A 15,742-nucleotide genomic window follows, 5' to 3' on the forward strand; every position below is an offset into this window, starting at 1 on the left:
GTTCTTAAAGATCACATGTGCGATTTTTCTCTCACAGACGAAGGTGAAGAAAATAGCTGTTCCTTTCTGTGATCTCAAAAAACCAGAGCACACAGCACACAGATCTAGACTGAGCTGCAAGCTGCAAGCTCTGCTGTTCTTCCTTTGTTTTAATTCTACGAAGGAAACGTTGAACAGAAACATGATGATTTGTCCTCTGTCCTCTTACCGTATTCCTGCATTCTCAGACTCAGAGAGGAAGAAGGAGATGCCATCTGCTGATTTCTCATGTTTGAAAAAAGGAAATATTTATCTGAATGTATAAAAAGATAATAAGAATATATTTGGAGACAGAAGATGGGGCAGTTATTAACACTAGAGGCTCAGCATGAGGAAGTGATGTTAAACTGCACAGGAAAAAAGCTTACATGCATATTTCCCCACAAATGAGCATAATTCCATATAAAATGTGAGATTTAGGACTTTTCCTGGATCTGGAAAAGGACTGAACTCTCCTAATTAACACATTTTCTGCTTTCTTCTAAAATCAGCAGAGTTTATTACACTACATAAACTATCATTCTCCTCTGTCTTCAAACCTCTGCCTCCCTCTCTTCTTCTCCCTTTCTGCAACTCACATCCCTCTCGCCTGGCCTGAATCATCATGCATACATGTAAAGCTTTTCAGGATCTGCAACAACACAACAGTAGGGGGAAAACAGTTAAAACAGTATTTTTTTATTTATTGCTAGTTATATCATGTTATTTTATATTATATTATTAATCACAGAGTATAATATTTGCAAAATTTAAAAATTACTATTGTGTATATCTGCTATCACAGAAATCTGAAGAAAGCATCAAACCACACAACTTTCTTTTCTCTATATTGATTTGTTTTGATTTTACTCAACTGAAATTCAAACACCTATTATTATCATTTGTTTAAAAGGTAACATAGATTTAGTTATTCCTATGAACAAAAAAAAATTGTCTTTTAATTTTAACTCCTTTAATACTGTTCAGATTTATTATTTTATATCTGAGATGTTGAATTAATCTCATTTTGCCTTACCTACCTAAAAAATAGATTTTTTTTGCACCTTATTATTCAATATTTTTGCTGAGTGGAAGGAAATGTAACACCACATTTAAAAAGAAAAAAGGCCTCTGTTCTCATGTGTTCTGGTTTCAGCCAGGACAGGATTACATTTTGCAGTCGCTGGGAGGGGCATGGCCAGGACAGGAGGTTTTTCTTTACCACCTCGTGTGATTGTCAGGGGTTGGAGGGAAGGAAGGCTCTTTGAGGAGAAGGGGTTCCTTCAGGTCCAGCAAGCCTGGCAGAGAGAGCCATCTGGTACTGTTTATTATCATCTGGCTTCTTTTCCATGTGAATTGTTTCTTTTCTTATGCCCTCCATCATTAATACTCTTTCTGTTACTGATCTTATTCTTATCTCATTGCTGTTTACAGTAAATTGTTCTTATCTCAAACCATGGTCTTTTGAGCCTCCAGTTCTTATCTCCAGTCACCCACAAGAGGGAAAGGGGATGGGGTAGCAAGTGGTGGTATGGTTTTAGTGGAGCACTAAATTGGACTAAATTTCCCAAATCACGACACTGTGAAACTTGCTTGACTTACTATTTTCTTTGTCATTCTCAACGTCTTGCATGAAAAATATACCTCTCATATGTTGCCAATGTCGTTTCTAAACTGGGGAAAGAGGGTTGAAGTGATTATGCAGCTGAAGTAGAACAGTTTGACAAAAAAATTACAGCTGGCCCTAGGCAGTAATTATATTTTATTTAATAGACTGAGTTAATAGACCTGGAGCACTGACTAGAGTGAGAATTAGAAATTTAATTTGAATAAAAGCTACATGGAGAAAACCTACTAATAAATAAGGCAATATATTGCTTGATATGAAAGTACACTAGTTTCAAAACATTCTACTGAAAAGCTTTAATGAAGGTGTGTAGACATTTTCCTACATTATGTCAGTCCCATATGTAGTCTTTCTTAAAAACTGAAATAGGTCTTTGGTCACTAGAAATGTTGTTTAATTAGGTATTTTTGTGATATATAACACAACACATTTTAAATCTATGATAATGCCAAACAAATCCATCAGTGATTAATGCTATAAACCTAAATAAAAGCAGAAGAATGTGAGAAATATGTTTCACATCAACTTTGCACAGGCTGTGTTTTCTGAGATTATTTTACCAACGCAGTAGTCAAAGCTGCGGACCTAGCTGCTAATTTGAAATTAACTGTTTTGTACAGTTTACACTTCTGGCTTCAAATCTATTCTAAGGGGAATAGCAAGGGAGACAAAATTATGTATTCACTTCTCTGAAAGTACATCAGTGAGCAATATAGTAGTGAGAAAAAAAAATTGAAAGTATAATTAATGATATTATTTTTCCTCTTCTAAATAAATGACTGTTATGATGTGCAAGTACTCAGGATTCTCTGAAAGGGACAAGACAATTAGGTGGAATCCTTTTCACTTGGGCCCAGTGATTGTAACCTAAAGAGTTTTTTTCTTTAGTCTCTTACAAAATAGTGTGTGAACAGGGAAAGAATCCAAGACTGTACAGCTAACAACTAGCGACATGTACTTTATCATGAAGAAGGTACTACTCAGATAATAACATTCTGAGACCAGTTGTGCACATTGCATGATCCATCACTTCATTGGTCCATTATATTGAGAAAAATGAATGGAAGAGGTTAGACAATGCAGACAGTAAGTAGGAGGCCATTGCCCTGCTACTACAAAAGTGTTCTGAACCACAGAAATGTGAATATCTTGGTAATCTTGAACATGGGCAGCATTTTCCAATCCTGCTTCATTGTGTTCTTACACAGTTGCTTACATGCTTTGAGAAAACAAACCACAATCACACTTTCATAGCATCTGATGACTGTCTAAGATTTTCTGAAAAGAAAAAACCTGGTAGAAGTAAAACATCTGAATTTTATTTATTGCTAATTTTTCTATTACAGTCTCTGAACTGAAGGAGAAAGGGAAGATCTGCAACTTTTCGGTTGTTTTTCTGTAGATTTTAACAGTAGCCTGTATATAACAGAAGGGATATCCAAAGGGATAACAGATCTAGAAAAATTGTTTTTGTTGATGACTCTTGTGATGGTAATAACAAAATCATTCATAAAGCTATTATCTACAGAAACACAAATTACATGAACTTCAAATTAATTGTATTTTTCAAACCCCTTCATTATAGTTCTGGGAAGCACTGACTTTTTAATGTAAGAAAATTATAAAAAAAATGCAGCAAGGGACCATGAAATGGGCTTATGAGATATTTAAATAATGTGCCCAAATTTGAAGGCTGGTCTTCCTCTGATAAATTTGTTTTTTTAAATCTCTCTCTAATGCTTATGGTGGGACCACAGGGAGACTAATGTCTTAAGTAATATACATAGTAGAAGGAATAAACAATTTAAACTCTGGAGTAACAATAGTAATAATAATAAGAATACAACAATAGAACACTATTATGCCAAAATAAAAAATAACTTTATTAAGATAGGAGCTTTAATTCAAACCATACTATTAATTATGTAATCAGGGTTCTAGATTTAATGGCAAAGTCACTTTGAAAAAGCTCTGTTTCTTCAGTCACCTCTCAGCTTATTTAAGCTACTAATTAAAAGTACAACAGCTTTCTACATAAAATAATTATCTTTTATCATCCTACTAGTAAATGTTAATTTTTAGATCAGATGATTAAACACTTCATTCATTTGAAACAAATTATCACTTCAGTTTACTGAGTCATATGGATGAAATTAATATTTGAGTAATTATTTTTCTCTTCATTAGTGGGCAAACCCAAAAGAATTCCCAGTGGAACACAAAACAAAAAAATTAAAAACAAAGAGAGAAAACATTGAAATAATCCTTCATAGTCAAAATGATCAAAGTGAAAATATCCCAGCCATTTGATGGCAGTAAATATGAGAAGTAGGACTTCATAAATATGATCCTTATAGTAAATAGAACCACTTAACAGTTACCAGTCTGGCAACAGATGTGTTGCCAGTCTGCCTGAGTCTATAACTGAAAAGTGAAGTCAAAACCTAGGGAGGGTTTCAAGACCTAAATGAGAAACTTTTTTGTTTTTGGAGAAAGCAAATCTTGTATAACAATCAGCTTGTCATTTCAGAATCTACAGTCCTTTATAGAAAATGGGAATGGGAGAAAGGAGGATGAGAACAGGAGGAACAGATTGTTTGGAGAAACAAAAGTTTGACTTGGTGATTCAATAATCAGAAACCTTACAAAACACAGGCTTTTTAGAAGCCGATTACACAGGCTTTTTGGAAGTTGATTTCTGATCGTCTATTATAATTTCTAAATAGTGCAAGTGGATGTTTACCATTACATGTATTTTTAAATGATAGGTCTCTCTAAGCCTCAAGTATTAAAGCAAAAAACAGAGTATTCCATCCAAAGTTACATTTAATACATACACTGTTAGAGCGGAACTTGAGGTGTGATAGTCACAACAAGAGAATCACATTGCTCTGACATCATTCCAAACTTTACAAAACCTGGACAGATGTGGTACACGTGCTTTATCAGACCAGTGCTCTTGCATGGTCTCACCCCATGTCAATAACAAAGTTTGTGCTTGCCTTTTTCTTCTCATGCAATTCTCATATAACCAGTTAGAGCTGGGCAAGTCTCATTAGCCAAGTGTTGGTTTCAGGGAGGCTTTACCCTTTCACAAAATATAGGTATGTGTACAAGTATATGTATCCATATGTATATATAAATATACACACACACACACACACAACTTTACCTACTCTTCCCATTCCTTCTTTCGCTATTCATCCCTTGTAATCATCAAATTATACGGTCTTCCTCCATTTTCCTGCCTTACTGACATACCCTAGGGTTCCACCTCTCAGAAACAATAGGACTGTCATCCTTCAGTTGTTTCCATGATGGCCTCCAAAACCAGAAATTCAACATCTTCACTAAGTAACAACTGAAAGTAATTTAATCTCACCAAATAGCCATATTTTGACAGTCTTTCAATGACTTCCCAAAATACACTTCAAGTTCTAAACTCTTATAGACAGAATTATTTTTTGGCTCAAAATATGTGCAACTACCGACTTCCAATTTTTTTCCCCCTTAGAGAATTTATTCACATTTTCCTGAAATTTACTTATGTCATCAGAGCAGATACAATTCATCTCTACCTAAAATTCGACTAGAAAATGTCTTTAGAAATTATTATAAATAAACAACTGGATACAGACAGCAAGTGGCTAACACCCCCCCTCCCCTTTTTTCAGTAAAACAGGTTGTTTAGGGAATCTGTTTCTAAGCAAGTGGAATAATCAGACAGTTCTGCAGTCAGGAATACATATGGAAGAAACACAAAGCAAAATATAGTGGGGACTGCAAAGACCTTTTTATTTGTTTTCTAAACAAAGGAAATTAAATAGAAATCACTGAGAGAAATCCCGTATCTTTGAAGTTTTTATCTATGTACACAGTGGTGAACACAAATATTTGAGTCAATACAGGTAATCTTACTTGAGAGAGAACTGGCTTATATCCAAAGGAATATAATGAAGAGGAAAAGTAAGAAATATTGATTACAAATATGTAAACAGGGCCTAACAGTGAACCATTTAACAAGCAGATATTTTGTAAAAGAAATTTTTGCAGTTCCTTGATCCTAGTCTGATTCTAATGAGCTCCTTTCCTGAAATATATCAGAATATTTCAGGATGGAAACTTAGCCATGGTCACACTAACTTTTATGGTATCTCTGTCCAGATCTCTCTGTCTCTTACTGCCGACAAGTGAAACATGTATCAGGGAGGAAGCATTTCTGCAGTTGTTCTGTTAGGATGATTTTCCTACTGATTTTTGGAGCTACAAAATAGCAAAATGCAGTAAAGGGGGAGAAACATACCAAAAAAACCCAAACTACTAAAACCATAAAAACACAAACCCCAAGAGAAAGAAAGGCCTGGTCCCCGCAACTGGGCAGGCTTGAAGACTGAGAAAGCAGCTTTTTTACTTATGCAGAGATTAACAGTAAAAATGACACCTTCATTATTAATATAACTTTGTGATAAGATGTCCTAACAAATGGAGATTTTGCTATCATCCTTCCAAAGTACTGCAATCCCAACAGAAACCAGAATTGTTCAGAATACATGTTACCATTCAGTCTCCTCCATGGGACAGTAACATGTGTTGAAAAGCTTTAGCAATGACTGTAATGTAGTCTTTCCTCCAATATTTTGAATAACCAGAAACCTAGACTAATTTCAGCTATTTTAATAACGGCCTTTTCTGTGAACAAGATTTGATGATTAAATATTTGGAGCAGCTGAAGTCACACTGCTTAGGAAAAAAAAAAAAAAAAACAAGAAAAAGTCTTTAGAAATCTTTCATCAATTCAATCACATTACAGTCAAATTATTTTACTTATTGGGGAACTGTGAATTTCTTTGAAGACCACAGATGTGGTCTTATTTGACTTTGGGTTTAGGGCATTAAAAAGACAGCTCTACTGGTGCCATATGTTTATAGTCAAACTCAATAGCTTAAGCTATTTTGTCGTCTGTATTTAATTGGTCATTATTATATTCAAACACATCATTAATATTTGAGCCAAAACTAATCATTTTTATTGAAAAAATCTAAAAACAGCACTGAAAAAGTGACTTCAGATCATATGAAGTGACTCAATTCTTTAAATTTCATTTCAAAAATACGTTGAATAGTTTGAGGTCCTTTAAATGTCACCCAATGGTGACTTTTTTATTGGCATCTGCTAACTTGGCAAGCATGTTAAGCACTGAATCAACGAATGAAGTACTCCCCAGCTGTGAGTCTGAGTACATAAAACCATCTAGTTCTTCCTCTCAGAACCTAGGAGATTCATAGTTAAGTGGAAAGTGATGCAAAATTACCTTCTGGTACTTGTGTAATTTATATTGTTATAATCTCAATGACATAAACTTGCCCTTGAATTAGAAAAGCAACCCAGAAGTTAATAGTTATGCAACTAATGCTCACCTCTATTCCTCAAAAAATCTTAGGCTGCAAGCTCTAGCTATTCTATGGAAAGCCTGTAGCACCATAATCTATGTATACTTGAAATGATGATAAAAAAAAACATATTCACTATCTATCAGGTATGTTTGATAGACAATATTTTGCCACTGGACTATTCCTGTTTAAATAAAAGTAGTCAGTATTATTGTTCTGTGTTTGAAAAACAATGAAAAATAAAAACATTTGGCACAACCTTGTTAAAAGCATCAAAATATTCTTCAAAGGAATAAATTCTTACATTAAAGAATAAAAAAATTCACAGTTTGTATATTTAACTTAAATTCTTGTACTATAACTATTTTTATACCAAATTCTGAAAATATTTGTATGCTAAATAGCACTTTAAGGTACAAATATTATATATTCTGGAAAAGATAATACTCACTGAAGTCCCTCCCAAAACCTCAACAAAAATTATTTCCAGCATATAATGAATCCTGCCTTTCATTTTCCTTTTTCAGGTGGAAACATAAACCATTAGGTATTCATTCTGAAGTCAGGCTATAGGGTGTGGCTTCCTGTACCTGCAGAAAAACTAACATAATGCTGTCCATCACCTGAAATTCTTCTTGTGTCCAACAACACTCTACGAAGGAGAGATATTATTATCAAATATGCACTTAATAATAAGACACACATTTTTGTGCACTTCCACCATTAGGTTTAAAACATTTGAGGGCGAGGAATCACTAAGAATAGCTTGAATTTGAATCAACCAATCCCAAGACACTAAATGATTGCTCACTGAAACATATCAGAAACTGCCAGCTTAATCACATACGCATAACATGAAATCATGAAGTTATGTGTGTGCAATGTGACTGTAGGATGGATAGACATCACATATGCAATGTTCTCTAATTCATTTAAGCCTTCATAGCTGCCAGAACAAATCTGACAAAATAAGGCTGTGCTGTTTCTTTTAGATTACAAATTAATTCTGTTACAAAAATTGCAGATAGATGTTTTAGATGGGTTGAATCACACCATGGGAATATATATTCGTATTTGTTGATTAGAGAAAGGATCTGAATGGCTTAGATTAGGTACCTATTTAATTAAGTGTATAACTAAAAGAAGAGGAAAAGTATTCCTGCATAAGATTAAATTACATGTATACACACCTATCTGCTTTGCATTCAGACCTAAAATTAACGTACACATAAATCTGCCATGTTTAAGGGCAGCACTTAAAGACATTCACAGATTTAGATCATCCCCACTTGGGCTATGCAGATTAAAACACAAATCCTGTCACTGTATCTAATTCCAAAAGTCCAGAATTTACATTTATGGATGAAGACTTTTTTTTCACTAAGATTTTCATGTCCATTTAGTATATAAAAGATAGACCTCTAAGCTTTTTATTTCTGGCTCAACACCAGTACATTCTTTTCTTGCTAAATTACGCAGAATACAATTACTCAGATTCTACCAATTTTTATTGTATTCATTATATAGCTATACAATCTTTAAGGAAGAAATGAACCATGTCTTTGTATGGTTATTTTTATGCATTGTAAATTTCAGAAAAATTGTTCGTTTATCATATTTAATCAAAATTATAGTGTAAAAAAAATCATAGTCAATGCACATTGAATGAACATTGAGAATATTCAATTTCTATTGTGGTAGGAAGGTGCATTTCAAGAACAGTGAACACAATCTACATCTTTTTCTGGCCCTAAGTAACCTGACTTAACCCTCCTCAGTGCTCATTAACTCTCAAAATTAAATTTGAAAAAGAGTCAAATGAAAAGAATCTATCATGTTAAGTCCACTCAGAGAATTTTCAAATTCAAACAATATTCTTGCAATGAGCTAAATTAATATAAAACAGTATTTACACCAATGTTGTGAATGTTTCCATACTGGAACACTCATTTTCATTCATTCATTTAAAAGAATTACTTCAGCAATTGTAATTAAATATTACATATAAATATTACCTTTATTAAGCTTATTATCTCTGGCATGAAAGGTACTTCTGTGTTTGCCTGATATCCGTTGTACAACAATCTCTCTGTTCTGGACAGGGTTTCTAAAGTCTATCACAGATGAAACTCCTACTTATATACTTTTGAATGAAGTTTAATTAGCTGACTGGAGAAAATTGAAGAAAAGGACTGCCATAATTTTTTTTAATGCTGAGCTCTTGAAGCTTAGTTTCAAGAATTTACTAATTCTTGAATCATTCTAATCTAACCAACACAAGATCCTTTGAAAATATTGCAGTAACAGAATGGTGTTAACAAAAATGACAACATGGGAACAGAGTTAAAAGAATATCAAGAAAAAAGGAGGTATGAGTTTTCTATCAACTATTGGTATTATACAGTAGGTACTTCTTCCAATTGTTCACAATAAATATTTGTATGTACATTCTCAGTATTCCATGGTGTTCACTCTATACTTTAGAAAGCTGAGAAAACAAACCAGAAAACTGAATTATTCAACTAAATTGCATTTTGTTAAATTTCTGGATTAAGTGATATGTGTCTTTAAAATATTTTTAGTTTTCATATGAAGTGCCCTGTGATAGTCAGTTTTTTTGTTTGTTTTTATGCAAAAATTTTGTGAACAAATACAATAATATTGATTTTTTTTTTTTCTTTAAAAATAGTTTTATGGTTACATTAAAAAAGGTAAATAAATAAATAAAAGGTCCCTTTTCTTGGAAATCATTTTAATTTGAAGTGATTTTCTTTTTGGGAAGGAAAGGTGAACTGAATTTTTATAAAATACAGTGTACAAGGTGGATCACTGTCTCTTCCTTCTGAAATTAGTGTCTTGAACCTTTATACAGTTGGACACTCAAGCATTTGGGGCAGTCTTTGTGGCTTTGCTCCATCTTGTTGACAAGTAATCATTGTTTGAACAGTGCAGTCTCACAGACTTTGAAATGGTTGCTTGCACAGAAAGAGGGTAGGAGCAGAATCAGATTCCTGCCTATGGTGGCATTTTGATATTTTAGATAATATTCTTTTATTTCTATCTCCCTTTCAGCAAAGTATTGCTTAATTCAATAATTGTTTCGTTTATGCTTAAAAATATTGACGCTAGCTATTTAGCCAGACATTTCCATCCGTTTTTACTTAAGATGGAGAGTTAAATCCTCCAGATTTTTAAAATGTCAGTCCATGTGCATCTGTTACACTTCTTAAATTATATTAAGATGTACACAGCAGTGATGATGGATTCAAGTTATTAAAAGAGATGTTTTACTGTAATTCAGCTAAGTAGTATCATAAATACAATTTTGGTTCTCATTCCCTCTTGATGTGAGGTTGCCATTTGGCACATTCTGCTCCTTATGATCTGTCCTTGCCTATCTTTTTCTCTCCAAATGTAAACTGAGTTTGTAATCAAGTTAAACAGTACTGAAATAACTTTACTGTGACACGACTGTTAAGGTGTCTAACAATTGTAGATGCAGTGAGCTGTCTAACAGAAAACATATGATTGTTGCAGGGCGACATATGATAACACCATTGTTTGCTCAGTGTGTATTTTCAGTGGCAGAATAAAATCTGTAGGTTTACCTTCCAGTAATTGGTAAAAAAAAAATTCATTCAAGGATATTATTAATAATAATAATAATTAACAATAATCCCAAAGATCAGCTGTTCAGTTCTACTTCTTTCTTTCCTTTGCTGCTAATATGGAATTACTCAGGTCTATCTCCTAGAAATTCAAGACATAAGCAAAAGCTGAAAATGGCATAAATGTGTGAATATAAGCCAGTTATTTGGGAATTGAAGAGAATAGTGGAATCAAATTTCCCTGTTTACAGTAAGCATACTAGATCTACCTTCATTGTCATAATTCTAAGTCTTGTCCTGAAATATCATTCTTATCAATAAAATTCTTGCAATTTTTAAAATATTATATTTTTCTGTAGATGTAAAGTGAATGTTTCCATGGAAACGAGACCTTTTCCCAATTAATGTTTTAGCTTCTAGGTAGGAAAAGAGAGTTCTGTTTTAAATTTCATTATTTTTGATGGCAACTGAGAAAATATATTTATTTTCTGATAGTATAGCTCAAAGCCACACTTAAATACCTTACCGTGTATGTTCAATCTATCTTTTTGCTCGAACAAAAAGGAAAGCCATTTGCTGAGGCCAGCTGATATCAAATCTAGTTTACTGTTAAAAATATTAATTTAAAAATAAGTATAATACAGAGCAGAGCATACAAATTAGGCCATGTCCATCAGGGAAAAGAAAAAAAGTCTCAAACATCTGCATTTTAATTGCGACCAAAGATGTATTCCAGGATTGAACAATTAATAGTCATTACACCACTTTAAAATGTCAGTGGGAGAGTGTCAAAGAAGCTGAGTCTTCCATGTTTACAGAAGATTTTGCCTGTGGCACACTGTGTGCTTTTGTGATCATTTATCTTGTAGCTTAAACCTGTCATGGTATGAAATATTGCAGCTGTGATTCTGCATGACAGAATAATGAAACACTGGGAAAAAGTCCACATTGAAATTACTTTTCCACAGAATTTTTGACTTGAGAACTTGAGAAGCTGCAGATGAAATAGGTTTTCTTTTCAGTCCATCAAAAACTAATCCAGGCCAATGAGTTCCCTTCTACACACTGAATATGATATTACATTTTTAGTGGGTTTTGTCTCTATTGACCAGCTTTTCACCATTTTTTTTCTCTAACTGTTCTTTAAGTTCTCATATACTTTATTAGTTTCCAAAAACAGTTCTTGAAGAGCTTCCATTCAGCAAATATTGGATTGCTTTATTTCAAAATGAAAGTTGGAGCCACAGAGAAGATGACAGATTTGTTGCTGTTTTCTTTAGGAAAATCAAATTAGTATCATAATTTTCCTGGTTTCCCACACCTCTTCATTCTCAAAAAGGTTATTTTGACTCATTTTTGTTGTGAGTAATCTCTGTCAAACCTACATGATGTGGTGCATATTACCAAGTGAATTAAATATGAAATCTGGTGTCTTTTTCCACAAAGGCCAGATTTTCTGTGACTAATTGTCAGTGAGTGATCCCTACATAACAAGAATTGCAAGTAAAGACTCTTAATATAATATCTTCAATCAGGACTCAAAACAACAGGGTTGCATGAACAAAGATTCTACTTACTAAAATTGATCTGAAAGACCACAGCATTGCAATTTTATGGCTATTCTTCTCTGAAAGTGTACTTAAATAAATTTTGATGAGTGAGAGGTAAAAGCTATTGGATAAAAAAGATTAATTACTGTAAAATTTCAGACTGAGTAAAATAATTACATCAAATGTAAAAAACTTCAATTAAACCAATTGTCAAAATTACTTTACCTTTCTTAATGGTTTTTACTGGAATAATGTTAGTAAAGATAGATTACAGAAAGAGCCCAAGTCAGGAAATAAAATCTATATTAATAACTTACAAAAAAAAATTGCACACCAGTGTACAATTTAAACAAAGACTCAGATTTTAAAATGTGAGCTTCTGGATGCAAGGAATTCTGTTTCCTATTACTGTATGAGTATCACTAGAAAAAACAACGAAAACGTAAATATCTGTTTTGGCACTTGTTTCAGTGTGTGATGTCATCCTAATTTTGAGTGTCATCCTAATTTCTCTTTCAACACATCTTCGTTTTCTGCATTCACAAAAGTGGATCAAATATCATCCATGATATATCCTACAAGTACCTGAACTAATTGTCAAAATACACTATTTAAATACAAGAAAAAAGTAAAGGTTTATCCAAAGGTAGGACAGACAAAAAGTTTAGGTATTCTATAATATTTATATTCCAGAATATGTCAATGAATCCTTGTATGCTAAGGTTAAGCATATTTAAACCTTTTTATTTTTGCATCAGCGATTTTTTTGTCTAATCACTGTGAAACAGTTAAACACAATTCCTTAATACTGTTTTTAAGGAATAATGTGTGTAAGAAAACCAGTATTTCTCAAATTATTCCAAATAACTATGCAGAGCAGTGGGATTTTTCCCCATTTCCATGTGCTGTTTTGGGAAATCTGGCTCTATTTCTGGAAATCACAAAACTACACATTTTGAATCCTTTATTGTAATAATTTTAAGGATTTAGATGTTGACATCTGTTTCATAAACTAAGAAGTACCACTATAATCATATTAAATTAGTAACTTTAGATTTGATGAAAATGGGAGGATATAAACTTTACAGCTTATCTAAAAACCACTGTATCAAACATCCATGCTTATAATAGCTAGAAATAAATCAAGAATTATGCACATCTGTTTATTTTTTTCTTAATACTTTTGGAATAATGAGAAATTGGCATGACTTAGGAGACAATACTTTTAAAAACCTATTTATTTTGTAGTAGTCTATGCACCTCTACACTATACTCAAGAACAAGCTAATTGGATATTAAGGGAGTTCAGATATCAGGAGTATGGCAGATGGACACAAAGCAGCTGAAGCACTGTCTTTAATTTGGCTAAGATATTTGCAGAATCAACATGAAGGAAGGTTAAGAAATACCCACCCCCATCCCCAGGCACCTGTTATTTGACAAACTGAAATGTGAGCTGGGGGTCATAATGAAGTCCTGCTTATCCAAGCATAAATCAACAGCATAGATATTTAAAGCTTAAATGATATTCAATATGTGGCATACTGCTCACCAAGAAGTCAAAGTGAACAAAAAACCCATCAGCTGTTATCACAGACATTTAATAATAAAGTGAGATAGAATAATTCATAAATCCAGGGAGGTAAAACTATCTTTGTATGGGACACAAGACACCATTAAAATATTTGTCTAATCAACAGAAAAAATGTTATAATGGAAGTGGAGTTTTGATGGAGGATCAGAGAATCTACAAAACCCAAGTAGACACCTCCTGCTTTAATTTCATTTGTCAATAAAGACTATGACATTGCCTCATGATGCAGCGAAGCCAAGGGGTAAAAGAGCAACACTACCAAATATTTAAGATAAACATTGCTTCCCCTTCTTACATTGACTTATTGGAGCTATGCTTCACTTTCTAGAGCATAGGCACATGACCCTGGGTCAAAAGAAACCTGAAGTGGTACCACTAATATATTTGGTTAGCAGCACAGTAGTATTCTAAGTTACATGCTGGTTATCACAGTGAGACAAAAATGCTGAACACTAATTTCAAAAGATAAAAGCAAACATAAGTGTTTTGAGAAAACAATACACTATAAAATGATAAAAGTGTTAAAAGAAGTATCAGCTTAAAACAGCTTATCCACATTAATAATTTTATGTAAAAGCAATCATACAAATCATCCAGAATTGTTAAATATATCCAAGCAATAAAAAGATATGAATGAGACCAGATCTACTTACCAAATTCCTTAGGAACAGTGATAGAGTAAATACAGTTGTGACCAACACTATAATTCTTAGGATAGTTTGGTGATAATACAGTCCCTTCAGAGCCTGTTGATCGGCTTCCACAGGGTGCTAGAAAGTGAAGATAATTGGTTTTAAAAAATGTAATATCATTAAAAAATCAGTTTAAATTGTGTTACAAAGCAGAGCAATGCAGAGTCCCCAGGCAGGTGCATTTGTTGTATGTTGGTATATGATATTACAGGAAATTTTATTACACTTCTACACTGGATTGAATTTGTACATCCTGTGACATACCGAGTATGTGCAATATTCTCATATATCAAATGAGAATTGATGGCACTCTGCAGTTTTCCAGATCAATTATTTTTTCTTTAAAATTTATAAACCATCTTAATAAAAGTAATGATGTGGTTTGCATGCAGTATGCTATTATTTACAGCATACAAAACTATTATTCATTCCTATGATGCTATATACTATGTTAAGAGCATAGATTATACAGCCCTTCTGCACACTAGTAAATTCTTACTCATGCCAATACACTCATCATGCAAAATAATGTCTACAACTACTGATATAAGAAAGTCAGGTTTTCTTGACTGAACATGATGTACCACTTATATCTCAATTATTTATAACTTCATATATAATAAGTTATGAGCACATACTTTTCTTTATCACAGAAATATCATGTTTATGCTACCACAGCCATAATACTTGATCAAATAGAAGATAGATACAAATGCTTTTTACCACAACAATGTATTTTCTTAAGGTTTATAATAAAACTTATTATTTGGCATTATTCAAAAATGTCAAGCAATAAACAGTGTTATTTCTTTTTTTTTCATCAGATGTACAAGCGCATATATGTGAAACATTATTCAATGTTAGTGGTTTCCTATGTCTATTATCTGCTTGTCACAGAGACTTTGTAATTTAGGGCTTTAATTTAGATTTAACCCTAATCTCTTTTCAAGACTATGGCATCTATTTAGAATAATTTTTCTCTTTTAGGCTGTAAAACATTTTTAATGAGTTTAGTGTTAACTTACCTATTTAACAAATCTATTTCCTGTTAAGACATGAATTTATAAATGAAGTAGTACTCAATGTTTCATTTGCTAAACACATTTGGGTGTTTTTTTTGTAGTATTCTCTCAAAACATTAATACTTCATGAATTATTTTAAATAAGAAAAAGATGATTTTCTTACTACTATTCCAGAAGACTTTATCTCAGTACTTGTCATACTAAATTCAAGATATTTATTAGTGTAGCTACAAATTACA

At 32.8% G+C, this 15,742-nt stretch overlaps 1 protein-coding gene across 3 annotated transcripts in view; it reads right to left on the minus strand.

The window, feature by feature from the left end:
- CSMD3 (CUB and Sushi multiple domains 3) overlaps positions 1-15,742 on the minus strand; it is a 585,002-nt gene that overhangs the window by 126,036 nt on the left and 443,224 nt on the right. For all 3 annotated transcript variants that reach the window (XM_053983153.1, XM_053983147.1, XM_053983136.1), the window contains one exon: positions 14,442-14,558. In XM_053983153.1, the coding sequence (XP_053839128.1) occupies positions 14,442-14,558 (117 nt within the window). The remainder of the gene's footprint in view (positions 1-14,441; positions 14,559-15,742) is intronic.

Source organism: Vidua macroura, chromosome 1 (assembly GCF_024509145.1).
Source record: "Vidua macroura isolate BioBank_ID:100142 chromosome 1, ASM2450914v1, whole genome shotgun sequence".
Taxonomy (NCBI): Eukaryota; Metazoa; Chordata; class Aves; order Passeriformes; family Viduidae; genus Vidua; species Vidua macroura.